At 36.7% G+C, this 19,576-nt stretch overlaps 1 protein-coding gene across 1 annotated transcript in view; it reads right to left on the bottom strand.

The window, feature by feature from the left end:
- The window catches only part of rin2a (Ras and Rab interactor 2a), a 34,701-nt gene that overhangs the window by 1,475 nt on the left and 13,650 nt on the right, over nt 1-19,576 (bottom strand). The window contains exons 4-9 of the mRNA XM_016495330.1: nt 12,753-12,841; nt 10,993-11,191; nt 10,785-10,893; nt 9,498-9,570; nt 8,531-8,622; nt 4,040-5,299 (exon numbers count right to left, since the gene is read on the bottom strand). Coding sequence (XP_016350816.1) covers nt 4,040-5,299; nt 8,531-8,622; nt 9,498-9,570; nt 10,785-10,893; nt 10,993-11,191; nt 12,753-12,841 — 1,822 coding nt within the window. The remainder of the gene's footprint in view (nt 1-4,039; nt 5,300-8,530; nt 8,623-9,497; nt 9,571-10,784; nt 10,894-10,992; nt 11,192-12,752; nt 12,842-19,576) is intronic.

Genomic DNA, 19,576 nt, shown 5'->3' with positions numbered 1-19,576 from the left:
TTCATTCCTGAATGAATCAGCCGTTCGAATTAATCAATTGAATGAATGATTCAGTGATAAAAATCAGTGACTTACCGCCACCTGCTGGCAGTTTGTTTAATTTTAAAAGTATCTTTTCAGTTATTTAAATAGTTTAATATTTCTATATTCAAAATTTTATATTGAAAACATTAATATCATCATGAATTTATGGATTTAATTGCACTCATTCCAATTCTGAGCCTCATTAAATGTCTGAAAGTACACCAAGCCACTTTTGTGTTCTTCTGTGCCACCTCTACAAATTAATTTTGTTAATACTGATTTAATTTGATTGGTAACTTATATTTCTTATTCTACTTGTTCTTATTCTGTCGTTTTAATTACAATTTTTAAAAAGCTTATAAAATATAATTTTTTAAAGAATTTGACAAAAGATGACATACTTTTAATAAAGTTAGAGGAGTCAAATATCACCTTGTAATGGGAAGTCTTCTTTTTGATAACATTTTGGATAATTGTTTAGAAGGTGCTCCTAAAATTTTTGTAAATATTGTTAAAATAGAAATTATCATTTAATGGTTCAGTTGTCTAAGGCTGCATTTATTTGTTATAGCAATATAGCAATATTGGGAAACATCACAGTTGTAATTTAATATATTTTAAAAAGCAATTTATTTCTGTGATGGCAATGCTGAATTCTCAGCAGCCACTATTCCAGTCTTCAGCGTCACATAATCCTTCAGAAATCATTCGAATTCTTGCTCTAAAAGTATTTTAAATAAAAATACTATTATATAAATTATATAATTTATTATAAATATAAATATTTTGACAATAGATTTTTAAAAGTATTTCCAATTAAATGGACTCTTTCTATAAATGTATTTTCTTTAGAAAGGAACCAGAAATCATACTCATTTATATAAACTTGATGATCATGTTATCCAGTTTGATTTAAAAAAAAAATACATCCAAATTACACCACATATGTTTTGGAATTTGTTTTGGTGAACTCTGAAAACAGAAATCGTAACTATAGAAGGCAGAGGAACAGAAAAACAAAAACTTGGAACGTACAATCCCTTAAAAAAGTGAACAGAATGTCTGTGGGCAAGTCTATTTGTGGATGAAAGGACTGTGACCATGAGTATATTGACTGGGATCTACGACGTGGTTTGTTCCATTTCCTGCTTTAAAGGGGAATACCTGCTCATAGTATTTTTACACCTGCTTTTCCAAAACTCTTCAACATTTACAAAATGTCTCCTGACAGCACATCTGTGAGTCTCTGGTATGCTCACATATGACTCAATGCAACAGGTTTTGTCTTGTAACTTTGATTGTGCAAGCAGGGCTTGAAATGATACCTAAACTGTAAAATCATCTAAACTAGAAGAAGTGTATGCGTAACTAAAATCATCTGATCTGAAGAGCAGAATGTAATGTTTAATCGGGCTTTGGAAACTGCTGACAACACTGCTTCTGTCAACACACTGGACCACTGAGGAAAGCAACACCATCATAATAAGTGCTCTGACAACACACACACATGCTTTGGCAGCACTTTATACTTTTTTAAATATATAATAGCAAATCACAATGTATATGTTTTTAAGCTAATATAAATAGCATAACGATTTGTTTCCTTCGAAAACACTGCATGATATCCACAAAATGCTAGATGATTTCGAATCAACATGACAGTCTACACATTTATCATAATTGTCTTAATCAGGTGTGTCAGGAGGATGACTCAACTGCTTGTGACCATAACAGCTTGGCAAACCTGTTTTAAGAAATTAAGTAAACTAAACCTGTTTTTGAGATCCAAATCATCTCAAAGTAAAGAGTAAAAACACACACAGGCTGCTTGTTGGCAGTCCTCACAATGGGGCCAAATGTTATCAACTAGTGTACACAACAATAGCAGCTTTAACCGGTCAAGGCTACAGCAACTCCCCCTCCATTCACAAGAAATCATCCATCAGAAGCATAACTAATACACAGCCAGTCATAGTCATTGTGCCTTACATCAGGGTTTTCTAGAGGTCTGACTTTAGCTCTGAGTCTGACATCACTTTAACAGATTCAGCTGAGTTGCAAAATGTGTTTACATGGTTGTCAGTCCCAAGAGAGAGCAGACAGCTCGGTAAATAAGCAAGGCTCCTCTCACTTTTGTGAGTGATGCAGAGAGCTCTGCTAATGAAGGGCGGCACAGAGCCAAAGATTTAGAGGAACTGAACCGGTTTGCTTTATTCTGTGGAAGAACCGCAGATGCAGTGGAAGAGAAGGAATTGGGAAGGGTACAGATGTTAGTTCTGTAATATAATATAATATTTGATTAGATTTAATTTGTAAAATGTAATATTAATATTATATTTAATGCTCTAGACTACACTGTGTCTGTATATATGCCTCTACTCCATTTTAAAAACAAGTAGTGACATTTACAATCAGAAAAATCAAACATCTTTTAAATAAAATTGCATTTATTGCCTACTTTAACGCTATAATATAACGTGAGTTGTGCCAGACAGACTTTTAAACCTAACTTTTTTTTTTAATTTTTAACTTTATTTACATAGAACAGAGGTGATGAAATAAATGTTTGCTGCACAGCACAATTTACTTAAATAGCATAATAGTGTAATGTAATTTATTATATTTTTAAAACATTTTAATGTATACTGTCTTTTTAATTTTTATTATTTAGTAATTTTGGCCCTTAATAAGGATGTCATTGGATATCAGGACAACAGGAAATGTGGCTCAAATTAGAAACACTCATCCGTCAAGGCCATCTCTACTTGAAAGGCTATCTTCCAAGGCTTGTTAACATCCCCTTCAAAACAATCTCCTGTCCTCCTCAGCGTCACTCCTACATAGTGCTCTTTCTGTCTCTCATGCTCCGTGTCTGCACTGCAGACTGGAAAATGAAGCCGCAATGACAGGAGAAGTGAATCCACTGATGCTACCCACAAAAGAAGTACATACCAGTGCTCGATGAGTTAGGAGACAAGGCCATAAAGTACGTCACAGCACAGAACAAAAGGCACACACAAACTAAACCAGACAAACAGAGCAAATAAAATCCCCCTCATAGTCTATTGACCCCTCCAAGTAAATGAAGTCTTTCAGCAAAACGAATGATAACTTCAAAATGAATCTCTACTTTCAGACGTGTTTTTAAGGAAGTACTCAGAATAGAGCCTTGGCCTGAATGAGCAACATTAAGTCTTTCCAGACACATCTCGATAAAACAGAGTGTCTTAATCCTGTTATGACTCAAAAATGAGTGAAGAGAGCTGGAACACTGACTTATCTCTATTTAAAAATAGAGGGTGACATTAATGTCAAAGGTCATTATCTGTGCATTTAAGCTTGTTTTTTTTAAAGTCGCAGAATAGGATTTCTCTCTATGGAGGCATAATCTCATAGCTACAGCCCTTATTGTGCTGGGCTTGTTTAAACACAACACGAACATAACAAAACCTGCCAGTACACATAGGCAGCTGCATCAGGTTAGGAGCTCTGAACAAGAGCCTTTTGAGAACACAAAGCTCCCCCTTTGCAGCTTCAACGCACACTTTTGCTGGCTCCACAACAGAATACTATTCTATAATATATGAAGGATTACAACACAAAGTGTGGACTCGGAAGAAAGCCGCAAGGGCTTATGGTGGCATTTGGGACAGGGCCAAAGGTATCACTGCAAGAATTACATAATGTGCTCATGCGGCAAGAAAAAAATCACATCAGTGCTCACTGCTCACTGGAACTTGATTCAGCTAGGTATTTCATTAGCTGCCTTTCGTTAAAACAACTTAGATGGACAGTTTGCAGCTACAGTCTAGTACGTATATAGCTGATGCCCTAAACATGACATACTTGATAATGTAAGCTTGCACATCATTAAAACACCTATTATAACACTTATTATCATAGAAAATACATGTTGCATAACCCTACTTCCTTTGTATAATTATTGGCGCCAGAGCAACAATTCAATTTCCCTTTCCTAGCACGGAAAAGTTTTACTGAAGGAAGGAAGCCTTACCTATTTGATCCTCCGGGATAAGTGACTCAATTGGCGGGTCAAGCTCTGAGCTCTGCAGCAGGTAGGACTTCATCTGAGTCATGAACTGCCTGAGAGTCTGCAGCAGGTCCAAGCCTGATGTGTGGCAGCCGCGGTTCTCCTGCAAGAAGCTCACGTAGTCCTGCACCAGGCAGCCAAAGTAAGTCCCTTTATCCCTGGATTGCTCGACAATCTTCCGAATGGCTCTCTTCTCGGGCGTCATCAAAGAATTGAGAACGCTGCTCATCTTGCGCAATTGTCCTCTCAGTGCACGCGGCAGCACGAACGTACCAGCGCCATTCTGCTTCTTTGACTTAAAGGGTGGTGGCACCTCCTGGTCGCTCTCCAAGTTGATGCCATCATCTTCTTCCTCTTCCTCCTCCTCCAGGCTGCTGTCACCAGTGGGCCTCTCGGTTCTGGAGGGACTGGCCTCCATGGGCAGCGGGAAGCCGTGGGTGAAGTCGAGAGAGTCTGAGGATGAGGTGGAGATGCTGATATCGCTCAGACGCTCTCGTCCGGTGGAGCAGCGTTCATCTGCAGGGCTGCCGTTCTCCAGGGCGGTAGAGTTGCGTGAGGACAGCTTGGCCAAGCTCCAAGACACGGCTTCCTCAATGGTCTGGTCATCCAGGGCCATGTGGCAGCGGAGGCCGTCTGCATCGAGCAGACCGGAGGAATTCTTACTGCGGGGTGAGGGCACCAGGATGGGTTTACTGAACTTTTTGGGTGGGGAGGATGAGGGTGATAAGGAACTGAAGGATGATCCCAACCTCCCCAGAAGGCTGCTCTTTCCCTGAGGCGTTTTGATCCAACAGACCGTCTCAGGCATGGTCTTCTGTTTACGAAGAACTGCTGATCTGCCGGAGGCAAAGTGGGGAGGTGGGGGCCGAGGTGGCGGGGATCTCTCGCTCTTGGATCTACTCACACTTGCGTGTGATTTGTTTTGCGTGCTTTTTGCACGGCAAAAGATGCTGTCTTCCCTGATCTGGCGATCTGCGTTGCCCGGGGATGATTCTTGCTTTTTAGGTGAAGGGTTAGTTTGGTGTGTCTGCAGGAAGAGGGGATTGATGAAGCACAGCGCTCTGTTGGATTGACTGCATTCAAGTTCAGAAGGGGTCCGTGTGAATGGGATGGCCGGAATGCTTGGGGATAACCACTGTTTCAGTCTCTGTTGTGAAATTTCACACACAGTCTCCCCAGACACAGAAGACTTCCTCTTATTGCACAGTTCAGAGTCCCAGAAACCTGCATGAAGACAACACAATTAAAAAAAACATTAAATTTTGATTAAAAAAAAATCAAGATACTGAAATTCTGCTCAACTAAGAACTAACTATAACTTAACTATAAGACAGCTGAATCATACTTTTCACACAATCACAGAAGAGTATTACAGAACAAACAAATAAAAGAGGAAGTCATTTCAAAGAATTCCAGATATCAAGCTACAATTTCAAGTGATTGACAGAAAAGCTGAAGAATATCAGCAGACACTCTAGGTAATGCTTCTGAAAGGCTTATCCTACAAGTTCAAGCACTGGCATACTGAACACACTACCATAATATAGTGTGCGCAAACACAAAACCACAAAATTCCATGACAGAAACTAAGGGAAAAAACATTGAAGTGAGCAAAAAAATCCTGAAACAAATAAGACAAGAACAGGAGAATTAAACTTACGCTACTAATCCTCAAGCCTTCTCTTCAGACTGCTTGTAAATAGTTTGAGCACAAAAGTTTACACATCTCCACTTCATGCAGCGACTCTGCTGTCTGAGTTGTGAGTGGTAGAGTAGTGCTGATACCCACACAGTGAATGGTGTGAGTCATGCATGCTGATGAGGAGGTGGGAAGAGGACAGGCACTGCAGCTCGCTGTTCCTCCTCTCTTACAGCGCACTCGTTCATACTAAACGCCACCCCTTCAAATGTGTTCATATGATGCAATACAAGAGATTGACTTTTCTTTGTTATGTGATCTTGCATTTTCAGAAAATGAATACTTTTTACTTTGATCATGTTCCAGTTTTTGGGAATCAACACTATAACTATAGATATCAAATATAAAAGATATACAAATCAATAAACAACAAGGGAAGCTGTGCCCCTTAAGAATAATGTGTGAACTAATTTTACTAATAAACTGTAGCATTTTTGGAATAACGTTTAGCATGTACAGATTGATGCATAATTTAATATATTTTTAAGGTAACGTGAAATAATTGCCAATTAAGTTCAGAACAAAACTGGTGTCATAACAGCAGATGAAATTGTCAAAAAATGTAATTACTGGCCCAGTGTCCCAGTGGCACATGAATAATAATAATAATTGACTGGAATAAATCACACAAATGTTGATGGTCTGATTAAATATTGAAATAAAAATCATAACCATTCAATAAATGTGCTGAGATGGGATTTAGTGACATCTATGGTCATGAGGAAAACGAACATGCCCTTTTTTCTACAGACATGTTACGTTTGTAAAGACAAGGAAAATATTCACATTTGTTTATTTATCAGACTCATTAATCTGAAGCGCAATATTTAACTCAAGCGATTTAAGGTGACAGTGACATATAAAGTGCTGCAATACCAAAATTGTCAAGAAAGCTAAAACAGAAATATACTGTAGGTGTGACAGGAAATCTGATCACTATAAAACTTTTTGTTTTTGTTTTGTTTCTGGATAAGTCTCAGCCATCTCTTAACTGATGCCATCTGAGATAAGAGCGGGAAGTGTTTGTGTCACTCGGATCAGTTCTGCCGAAGTGACACCTGTGCAGGAGTGGCACAACTGGAAACCTGCACCTGTGTTTACAATTGTACTATTCTTTTATCTACTCTGTCTCTTTTTTCTTTCACTCTCTGTAAACAAACTTAAAATGCTACATTTTGTTTTACAGCTTCGGTCACATTTGCTGTTATTCTCAACTCTTCTCTTGTCCTCAGTTCACCCCCATTGTCCCAGTCATTATAGTCAGTCAATGAACAGCTGGAATTTTGTCTTGGTGGAGTTTCTCTTGGAAATGTTCCTAGTATGGAGGTACCACACCCGTCACTGCTCTCAGCTTTACTCTGCACGGCCATTTCAGCATTCATTACTGTCTAACCGTATTATTACAGGTGGCATTCTTTAAAAGAGAAGATACACTACCTGCCAAGACTGACTATCTGTCTCACCTATCCCATTCATACTGCATGGTCTTCCTATGTTCCCCTCTGAGATTTCAAGTATGTAATTTCACAAAAATAAAAGATCATCCTGTTTCAAAGCTTCATCTTATTTTTCTTTAAAAAAAAAACCCAACAACAACTCTTAGATTAAAACGTGTCCCTAAACAAGTCATTTACTTGTTTTAGATTATGATCTATGAAAAAAAGTCTTTCTAAAATAAAATGTGGAGCTTTTTACCTCAAGTCAAACCATTCCATCCACCATATAATTAAATAAAGCTACAGGGATAATTTTCTTTTGTAATGAACCTCATTATCTCTGCTGAGAAACATAACCACAACAGTTTTGTGTTTAAGATTTCATACGTCTCAGTACATGAATGTTGTACCTCACATACGTCAAGTAAGGTGCAAAATTACAACATGTAGTCTGAATCAGACACAAAGCACACAGGCATATCTCTATTTGACAGAGACATTTACTAGCGTCAAACACATCTGTGGTCAATTTCACCTAGTCAACATCTCATCATCTTCATATGTCGGCCACATGAGCTGTTTGTTAAATGCCACGTGTCAAATGCTGTCGTGTGTTTGCTGGCACAGTAACACCTGTATAGTCAATGCTCCAGGACATATCTGACTTATGTTCTTCACAACATGCCGGATGTTGTCGCACTACAAACCCAACATGTTCATCAGCACGTCTACATACAGTCTGTAGGTCTCAGGCTTTAAGACTTAAAAACAATAAAAAAGATGGAAAGACTTACTATGTGTAAAGTTATGTTGAATTTGTTACCTTCTCTTAGTCGGTCAATCCAATACCGTTTATTAGGGATGCACAAAATGCGAATATCATAATGGATATCGGCCTATATTGGATATTTAATTGTTCATATTTCCTCAAATTACATTTAGATTTCCTTTGATGTTAACACTCACTTAAATTTAATCTTGAAAAACACTAATAATCTAATAACTGTTAAATTGAATCTGGAGCAAATGTCAAAAAGAACATACATTAAAGAAAACAGTACAGAATTTTAATATTGGCCATTAATTGGTTATTGGCCAACATGAAAATAATTAGCAATTTATTATTATGGGCAAGAATTTTTAAATGTGTATCCCTTCTGCTGTGCATTTTGTCTTAATGTTTTAGAGTTGGGGTTTAATTGTAAAAAGAAATGCTTCAAACATGTTGTCTGGGTGAGTAATGCTGAAACTCACCAGTCAGCAGTTAAGCTCAGTAAAACTCTGGAAAGCAAACATTCATGCATGGGGAAGAAAACTCACCTCTTCCCAAGTGAGCCACCTCCTCCAGATCTTTAGGGGTCTTTGCAGCTGCGATGGCCTCGGGCAGCTTCAGTGTGAAAGGCAGAACGTCCCTAAGGTGGACAGATGAATGTTGAGAAGCGCTAAAAACATTACAAAAATGCTTCAAAAGACTGTTAGAGTGATGACAAATACTAAAAACTAAACAGCAAGAATATCCGAGCTGAGAGTTGTTGTGTGCACTCGTGGAGAAAAGAAAAGAAAGAATGAGTCAGACTCAGAGAGAGAGAGAGAAAGAGAGAGAGAAATAGCTGTTAATCAGAGCATGTGGTTGAGTTTGGCAGAGAGAGGGCTGTGTTTATCCACTGACTTTTCTGCGTGGCATTGACACAGACCTTGCATGGATTTGTTACGTCTCACAAACCTCTTCGTTACAGAACTTAGTCTATATGGGTGAACTCTAACTATGTAAACAGGTTAAGACAGAATAGCTTTGTCTACATTCTGTTTTTTGTTTTTTTCAAGCAAAAAGAGACCACTCTAGTCAGACCCTTCCTTCCTGTTATTATCCGTGTTGGTCTTCAGCACTGGAATGCAGCTGAAACAGCATCATCTGGTTTTACTTTACCACAAACATTTTGATCTATTCTGAGAACTTCATGAGATTTTCTGAAATGTGATGGGTGTAATTTCCATGCACCCCACCTCTTCCATTGGCTGGTCAAACAGACAGTCCCACCTCAAATTCACAAGTTAATATTGTTGTTTTGCGCTGAGTCTGGGATCTATGCTTGTGTAATCATTACTAGATGAGTCTTCACCAGTTTAGACTTTCTTAAGGATAAAGCAAGAATTCTCATAAATGATTAATATCTACACCAACAAAGCATACAGATCACTCACTGTCCACCCATTTATAAATATAAAATACAACTAAACAAGCTGTTTTTGTAGACGTTTTTGTTTTTTCTGAGTGGGATCATCTTACCTGCTGATACAGCAGAACGCCACCAGTCGAAAGAGGTCTGCAAAGCTGATCCCTGAGCCCTCCAGAGAAAAAGCTGTAATAAAGACAGACACACACACACACACACACACACACACACACCACAGTAAGTTACACACCACAGGAATTGCTATTGGAAAAACTGAAATGACCTAACAGTCTCTCTCTAAGGGAAAAGTAAACAGAGCCAAATTTGAACATTTAAACATCCTTCACACAAGTCGCACAGGATCTGACCCACTTAACTGCATTACTGCATTGGCAGAAAGTGACAAAGACAGAAAGAAAAACAGAGAGATGGGACTGAAGCAGAGTGCATAAACTGTGTTGATGGAGATGAACTGATTTCATTTGAGTAGAAAAACAGCATAGCACAACTGGAGCTTGATCCATACAAGTACTTCTAGTTTCACTGGGCCTCATTCATGAAACATAAGAAGAACAGATTTTTGTGTAAACTGTTGTGTAAAAAAATAAAAAATAAAAAATCAGTAAATGCAAACATATTACAAAAGAATAGATTTATCAACGATTCATACATTTCATAAAAGTTCTGTTTCCAACCAAATAATTTTTTCCATATTTTCTCTTTCAGACATTAAATATGTATACTACCATTCAAACATTTGTTGTAGGAAGTTCCTCTTCCTCTTCTTGTAATTTGATCAAAATACAAGCAAAAGGAGTAATATTGTGAAATATAATATAAAAGTTGTGCTGTTTGTGGAAACCATGAGACTTTTTTTTCAGGATTATTTGATGAATAGAAAGTTCACATAAAAACAGAATTTATTTGAAATAGAACTCTTTTGTAACTTTATAAATAAAAAATGTCACTTTTGATCAATTTAATGCATCCTCGCTGAATATTAATTAACTTATTTTATATATATATATATATATAAAAAAAAAAACTACTGACCCAGAACTTTTGAACGGTAGTGTATGCTGTGTACTGTATATGACACTACATATATATCATACTCATATTTATTACCACAGGGCTCTTATGGCCCTGTAACATGAAATGTGTCTTTGACAGAATAGCAAAAAGCATAAATTAAGCTAAAACATCAAACAAACAAAGACAGTTTATTACTAGGTCAGCCTTTACTCTGATGAGATGCATGGCTGTTCCAAATAATTAGACAGGAAATGGACAGGTACAAAACAACCAAAAACTCCAAGCAAGAGGAAGTGAAAAAGATAACACAAATACGCACACTATTAGTGGTCTTCTAATGGAAATAAACGTAGTATATCACTTACTATATTGGCTCTCTTTAATTGGGAAGTCCCGAACAATCAGTGTGTCACTGTCCATACGTAGGGAAATCACCTTTTTCTGCAGTTTATAACACCTCCTCACCACAAAACTCTAGACAGAACAGACACACACATAACATGCACTGACCATGATAAAACATAAATAACAAAAGAACCTATTGTTGTGAAGCAAGGTGGCTTTTGTCATTACCCCTGCCGGCTGCGGCTGCAGAATGCGTCTGGCTTCCTCATCGCTGAGAGACAGTAGCAACCATACAGAGTGTGTCTGCGTCAGTCTGTCCAGGATGCTCATGCGTCTGCGTAGAGAGTCATATCCAGAATCCCTCACCCCAGGTGTACCAACGCAGGCAGAAGACTGAAGGAAAAGACCGCTGACCTCTCCTTCCAGACTACAGATATATACATAGAGAGAGAAACCTTTATTTCACAACAACACAAGATCAAAACCCCACTTGGTTTAAAGCAGTCGGTGGTTGTCAAATGTTTTCAGGTGGCAGATCACTTTAACATTAAAAGAAAAATTGCAGACCACCTACCACCCTCAACCTGTAAGAATCCCAAACTACTACCGATAACAGCTATATAGGGAAATATTTTTGCAATTGAAATGAACTGTTTTCTGTGTTAATATATTTTAAAATTTAATTTATTCTTTTCTATTCCTCTGTGTCACATGATCCTATAAAAATCATTCTAATATGCTGATTTAGTACTCAAGAAACATTTCAGTTTTACTGATTCATATTTCTGTGAAAATGTGATACTTTTTTCAGGATTATTTGATGAATAGGTAGTTTAAGTTCAGTTGAAATAAATATTTTGTAACATTTTTAAATGACTTTACTGTCGTTTTTGTTCAATTTAATGCATCCTTGTTGATTAAAAGTATTAACTTCTTTAAAAAGAGTGTTCACTAGTAAATAAATCTGCATACAATGCATACATTCGCAATTTTGTAACTGTCAGTTACACTTCTGAAGTGAAACAACACAAACTAATGTGAACTTATGACCCTGTTAATGTGAACCTGCTAATTCACTGATATGAGTTAATTTATCCAATAATTAAATCAAATATCGGTGTTTGTTGTTCATTTATTATAATTATTTTGTTTACTGTGGTCTATATTTTTAATTAGCCAAGTCACAGCCCACTTGGGACTCTTTACAGATTGAGAGGAAGTAAGACCTCCTCCTACTTTCCAAACCCACACTGATCTGTAGGTACTGTTAAAAACAAAACTACTAGACCTAAATTACAGAACTATTTTATTATACATCGCAAAAAGTTATGTTTATGAATGCTAGAAATGTTTGTTAATTGTCTCATTGTGAATGCAGGGACATCAAATGAGGAAAAAATATGAAGAGACTGAAGCTTGTTTTGGTTAAGCTGTTTTCAAACTTCTGATAGCTGATTGTGAAACACCTGAATTTATTGTTCCTCGCACGTTCTTTAAATTTCATGGAAATGCGGTATTGCAAAAGTATTGAATGTCCTACGGCTCAAAAATAAGACATGCTCCACCTGCTGGAGAACATGGGAAGTACAATAACAAACACTGAGAATGAATCTTAAAGCTGATGCCTGTGATACTGAATACTGAACGACTACATAATTTTTTTTTCATTATAAAAATACTTCTCCTGTCGCATTTTAATGCCAGATACAGCTATAACTCTATGACACTTTCAAAATATTGCTTAGTTTGCATTTTTAATCTTTTTTTATTGAAACTTTATTTCAGGTTTAAATTACATTTTCAATGTTGTCTCACACCTTCTAATCCCACTGTGCAATTGAGAACATATACAACAACACCATGCAATATTGTAATATTGTCCTCATTGGATAAAAGCATGTGCTAAATGACTAAATGTAAATGTAAATGTAATATGACCTATTAACGCTAGTGAGGAGGAGGATGACAGTGACGAAGGAAGGACTCACCCCTGTAAGATCTCTGTCTCCGGCTCTCTGGCTGGCTGAACCATCTCCTGCTTTAGCTCTGAGATCTCCTTGGAGAACGTGTCAATCAGCTGTAGTCACACAGAGAGAGAGAGAGAGAGAGAGAGAGAGAGAGAGAGAGAGAGAACACAATACAAGCGTAAAGAGCAGGAAATCTCAAGACATTCTCTGAATGTGTGCTGGTGTGTCATTGAAGTTTTGTACGAATGGGAAGTGGCTGTGCCTGGAATTAGTCATTATGAAATGGTTCCCAGTAAGCCAGCAACTGCGTCCGTTTCCTTTCAACAGCTAACAGTGAGAACAATTCAGACAAAGACATCAAAGCACAGTCTGTACATTTCCTTTGATTATTCCTAGATGAAACACTGAACCGTGGTCACTGTAAATGAAAATACACAATATCGAAAGAAAAAAAAATTCTGTTTAAGGCAGGATACTAACAATTGCTGATGCTTCATTGCTAACTGCTTAAATCAGACATGAATCCTGGTGATTTTAGGTCAGTAAGGGTAAGCGCACTTGGGAAAACGGTTTTGTCATTGTATATTTTTCACAGATCTGTGTTTCTCCTGATGGCCAGCAGGAGGCAGGTTGTTATTTTTTTCTCTCTCCCTTTTTTAATTTATTTATTTTTTTGTATTCACTGCTTGAACTTTTTATCCTGCAGAAATTAGGTCAGTAAGGGTAAGCGCACTTGGGAAAACGGTTTTGTCATTGTATATTTTTCACAGATCTGTGTTTCTCCTGATGGCCAGCAGGAGGCAGGTTGTTATTTTTTTCTCTCCCTTTTTTAATTAATTTATTTTTTTGTATTCACTGCTTGAACTTTTTATCCTGCAGAAATTCCAGTTAAGCAATACCACTATTATGCACGAATCAGTCAAGATTTCAGTGAAACCTTGACCATAAACCAGACAAGTGAAGACCCGTCCACACTTTCTGTTGCATTTCTTTTTTATCTGAGCCAGCATTTTCCGCTTGTAGTCATGAGTTATTTCTCTAACTTCATCTCAGACTTAGTCAGCAAACCACAATTACACACCAACTCTTGGCTCTTTTCAAAATGCAGCTTACAGCCAAGAAAAACACTCTGTAAAGACCCGAAAGGGCTTCAGTCGCATCAAAATGCTGTAGATTATTGCTCAATGAGCTTCACACGTGAAAGGTCAAGAATGATCAAACGAACATAAAATAAACTGGCTCACTGCAATGGCTTGATATGGCTCATTGTGCTCCATGTGTGAGTCGGGCAAGAAATACCTCAAAACAATTTTAAGCTTATCATCTATATAAAAACACTCAGAAACAGGCATGCATGAACTTATCCTTGAACTTGTCACTGTGGCCTAAATAGCAGAGTATTTATAAGTGTAAATACGAACACTCACTTTTGCATTTTGATTTGCAACATATACAATCGGAAAATAACACATAAAGAATATATGATTTATTGTGTGTGCATGACATGTTGTGTGACGGTGTGCAGTCGTGGGTCAGCAGAGTGAAGAGGAGGGGGCTCATACTTCTATTTAGCAAGAATGCATTTAATTGATCAAAATGACAATAAAGAATTATACGTTGTTACAAAATATTTTTATTTAAAATAAATGCTGTTCTTTTCAACGTTCTATTAATCAAATAACCATGAAAAATGTATCACACTTTCCAAATACTTCATTTATTTACTGTTTTTTAAACAGTACTGTTTTTACTGTATTTTAATCAAATAAATTAATCTTTGTAAGCACAAGAGACTTAAAAAATGTAAATCTTTTACCGGCCACAAACCTTTATTAAGAGTACTTTTATTTATTAATGTAATATTATTTATCGTATATTATTTATGCATTTATCAATTTATTTCTTTATTTATTTAAGATTTTTGCCACCTGTGTGGCAAAAATAGAAATTTTGCCTGGTTTCACCAGATTATGGGGGGGAGGATAAAATGTATATTTAAAAAAATCAGTTCTTAATTTTATACATTTATATAAAATATATAAAAGAGATTGTACAATTCTATTGGACGCTGACAGAGAAAAACAGAAGATTTCAACAGATTTATAAGAACACAACAAATTACTCTGCGCTAATGTAGGCCAGAATGATGACAATAGAACCACCTATCATTTACACTTAATAGACACAATCCTGCTGAGACAGAAAGAGATCTGATATAAAAATCATTTAGCTTGCTTTGATGAATTCATCCAGAAGCAGAGAATGATTTCAGCTTTACTGATGAGCCATTAAAAGAGGTGATGAAGCAGAATAAAAGGTGCTTTTTTGCCGGCTGGACATTAGTTAGGAAATTCTGATGCCTGTGAGGTACTGGCTGGTGTTCTGAAGACTGGCGAGATCAAGAACTCTTCCAAATGCTGCAGTCATCTGTGCCTCTCTTTAACCAGCCGTGAGGTAAAGTTATTCACAGCATACAAAGCAGCCAAGACTCTAGGAAACTATGTGCTGACATTTTACTAGCATGCTTGTTTCAGCCAAACACAGCCCTAACACTGAGAGGAGTGTTTGAAATATAAACACTCAAAGTGACAGCAGCAGAGTTATTCAATTAATGGGACTGCTCACTCAAAAATCAACATTCTGTCAAATTACACACCCTCACACTATCCCAAATCCTTACATTTATTCAGTGGAAAAAAAAGTTTAGTTTAAATTTTAAGGAACATCTTAGTCACTCTTTTCCATATATGTGCAGGTCGCTGAGGGAATACATCAACTTTCACCGTGGACAAAGAGGAGTCCAGCCGGCCTCAGCTCACTCTATCCCGGCCGGGGCTAAGCCGGGGCTTCCCCTCACGCTAGGCCGCTGTGTTTTTCAACTTTAAACCGCATAAACACATTTCATTACACCAAATACACAAAATAATGTTCTTTTTAGCAGCATCATATGATCCTTTAAAATAAATGATACCTGTATAATACGGTTCTCAACTACACTGTAAAAATGACCGTGAATTTAACGGTAAAAGACTGTCTGCATTTGGTTATCAGTATATTACAAAGGTACAAAACAGATTTCAGTACTTCAGTAGGTTGGTATATTAACATTATATCAGTTAATGAAATTACGGTATTCAATTGTACATTTAAGTTAAAACCCAGCTGCCGGTTTTTTACCATAAATTTGACGGAATTTGTTTTACAGTGTAGCTCCCCTTTGTCGAGATAATATTTGAAGGGCCTGCTATCTAAGCTTATATGTACCTCTGGTATTTCTAACAAACTCAAAAATGTATGATTAATATGATTTTGATTTAATGTTGCACATCTTAATTTTAGTTTTTTTTAGTATTTTAATTTATATTCAATTAATATTTAAATAAAAATGGTCTAAATTTAAATGAAAAGTTTGCAAGCTGTTTATCAGCTCATATTGCTGATTTTTTTTTATCTTAAATTTGTTGTATCGTATTTATATTGGATATATAATCCAATAACTTTTTTTTTTTACATTGTTTACTCCTATCATAATCTCACACTCACTAAAGTTGATCTTTAAAATCACTAATAATTAAATGGCACAGTTAAACATTATCTTTAGCAAATATGAGAATGAATATCTATTTTTCATACTGTACTAGGCATGGGACGATAATCGGTTTCAAGGTATACCGCGGTTCGGAAAAGCCACGGTTTCAAAACCACTAAGTTTTTTTTACGTGTCGTCAACTTTTTATACAGTTCCATATACAGTTTATACAGACCCATAGGGTCGTCAAAGACGGATAGTACAGGACTTCCTCAGTTGTGTGCAGCGAAGAGCATAACGAGTCACATGACCCCTCCCCCTCCGGTTGGTGCGAGCGGTGTCACCTGTGTGTAGGATGGCCGAAGGAGATGAATCCCTGGAACTTTTTCCCCCGTCGAAAAAGACGAAGTCTGTCGTATGGGAATTTTTCGGGTAACGTAGACTAACCATGTTCCGTACACAATGATGTTCCGTACAGATGACGTTTTAGCGCCGATCGCTAAATAAATACTTCCAAGTCGTACATAAACTATATATCTGTCATCTTCGGTTTTCTCCCTCTTTCACCCCCGATCAAGACAGAGACCCACCCGCCGTTTGTTTCAGTGTTGAAATAAATACTATTTGGCTTGCTACCGAGGCAGATAACATGGCTAATTAACTAGCTAACGTCAACTAGTTTCCTCCCTCACGTTACTTCACAGAGTGAGGAATAGCAGTCTAAAGTACGTACTGTAGCCTACTTTTCTGCGATTTAGTACAATAATGTAATTTAGCTGGTATCACGTCTATACTTTTAAGCCTCCTGCCATTGTTTACATCTGTTCAAAATCACGCATTTAAAAAAATAAATAAATAATAGCCACTGTTTGAGTGTTGTACGGAGAGACCGCACGTGTGTGTGTGTGTGTGTGTGACACTCGCGCTCTCTCTTTCCTTATGTGTGCATGTGCACATCCTCGTACCTCACCGCTCCAAACTTAATCTGGGAAAGGTGAACATTCCTGCATCATAACATGGACTGAAAGATGAATGTGTAGAAAGCGAGCATGTCTCCAAAAACCTTGTTGAGCTGCAGGTTTATGCATGCATTTTTTATTAATTTTTTTAATTTTATTTTTTACACAAGTTATGTTTTGATTATATTTTTGATTATTGTTGAGCTGCAGGTTTAGGCTCACTTAAGTGACTGCATTTAATTAAGAAGAATTTAATTATTTATTCTAATTATTTAGCCTGACATGTTTACTGTTCCAAAATGTTCTATATGTTTCTTAAAAATAAAATGTGTTCAGTGGAAAAAAAAAGTTGTTTTTTTTACCCAGACATTTAAAAAATGTTTGTTTAGAGCTGTAATCGCAATACCGTGATACCGTGAAATTTTCTTTTTATCGAAGGTTATCATACCGTCAGAATCTCAAACCGGCCCATGCCTATACTGTACATTATAATGCTGTAATACCTACATTCACTTGTATCATTTAAAACAATTGATTATAGCGTTTTATTTTTTTATTCATGTCAGTCATTTATCAATTATTAGCCATAATAGGAATTGGTATCAACAAGAATTTGATATTGTGCATTCCGAATATCATTACATATTTTCTATAAGTCTTCTTGCCAACCTTCTTGCCAGTATTCTATTCCATATTTCATTATTTAGAAAAGAGCAGCCAGGAAATTCTTTGCAAATTCACCATCCGTCCTCCACGCAAACAAGAAAGTCATACATGTTTGGGACAACATGAAGGCGAGTACATTTTTTTGATGAACTGTTCCTTTAACAGATGACAAAGGTAAAATTCAGTCTGCTCACCACATTCCACTGTAGGATCATCTAAACTGATGACAGAGGAGAGATGTTACGGGAGTGTTTTCTGTTAAGGAAACAAGGAGGAATATAAATTTTTGTTCACTGACACTCATAATCTTACCATGCATTCATCACGGCCGATTAGTGTCAGAGCGAAAGCCTGATTTATTTGGCTTTGGCTGCATCTGATTGTGTACATGTAACAAAGCTTGCATTTGCAACTACAACTTCCCCCTGCATGAAATAATCACAACACATGCTGGAGGGAATAGTAAGGTCACCCTGAAATAATTACATAAACATTCACACAAAAACTCTTTATGTTTGTTGGAAGAATAACTTGCAGAGATAACAACTGCATCTATCATCCTCTGAGAACCTCTTAAACTCTGCAGCTTTAGCACAGTGAACAGACAGAGCGGCATTCCACGGGGTCTCCAGAGGCCCTGACTAACCTGCACTCTGTCTGGCTCTAAAGTAGAACGCATACTGAAAGCAAGCACCTTGAGTGATGGTGTGTTTCAGTGCATCATTTATTGCTGGTTGACACATTACTGTGTAAAATGTAAACTATAGTGCCGTTCAATCATGATGTCAATTTGTAGGCCATGTGGTCACGTGCGTTTCTGACTACCTCTGAATGTGGTTTGAGAGATTGGATCACAAAACATTTACAACTGTATTAAGCATTAACAAATTTGGACCAACTGAGATGAACCTTAAAAGGACAGTTTATCCAAAAATGTAAATGTCATCATTTAGCCATGTCGTTCCAAACCTGTGTGTCTTTTTAATATAGAAGGCTCTGTTAGAGAAGCTCATGTGATGATAGCAGAGTACATGCAAATCTACATCCAGAACATGCAGACAGAAACACAGGAAACAAGGCAAAGCTCAGAAGTAGTGCTGTCAAACGATTAATCACGATTAATCGCATCCAAAATAAAAGTTTTTGTTTACATAATATATGTGTGTGTACTGTGTATATTTATTATGTATATATAAAGACACACACATACAGCATATATTTTGAAAATATTTACATGTATTTACATGTATATATTTATATTTATATAAATTATATCACATATAAATTTAATATATAAATGTCACATATTTGTCTTAAATATATACATGCAAGTGTGTGTATTTATATATACATAATACATATACGCAGTACACACACATATATGTGAACCTGGACCACAAAACCAGTCATAAGGGTAAATTTTTTGAATAAATAAGCTTTCCATTGATGTATGATTTGTTAGGATAGGACAATATTTGGCCAAGATACAACTATGAAAATCTGGAATCTGAGGGTAGAAAAAAAATCAAAATACTGAGAAAATCGCCTTTAAAGTTGTCCAAATTAAGTTCTTAGCAATGCATATTACCAATCAAAAATTACGTTTTGATATATTTACGGTAGGACATTTACAAAATATCTTCATGGAACATGATCTTTACTTAATTTCCTAATGATTTTTGGCATAAAAG

This window comes from Sinocyclocheilus anshuiensis, unplaced genomic scaffold (genome assembly GCF_001515605.1).
Source record: "Sinocyclocheilus anshuiensis isolate Anshui unplaced genomic scaffold, SAMN03320099.WGS_v1.1 scaffold193, whole genome shotgun sequence".
In the NCBI taxonomy this organism is placed as follows: domain Eukaryota; kingdom Metazoa; phylum Chordata; class Actinopteri; order Cypriniformes; family Cyprinidae; genus Sinocyclocheilus; species Sinocyclocheilus anshuiensis.
Note: the sequence above shows the minus strand (reverse complement) of the source record. Positions and strands in the feature narration are given on the sequence as shown.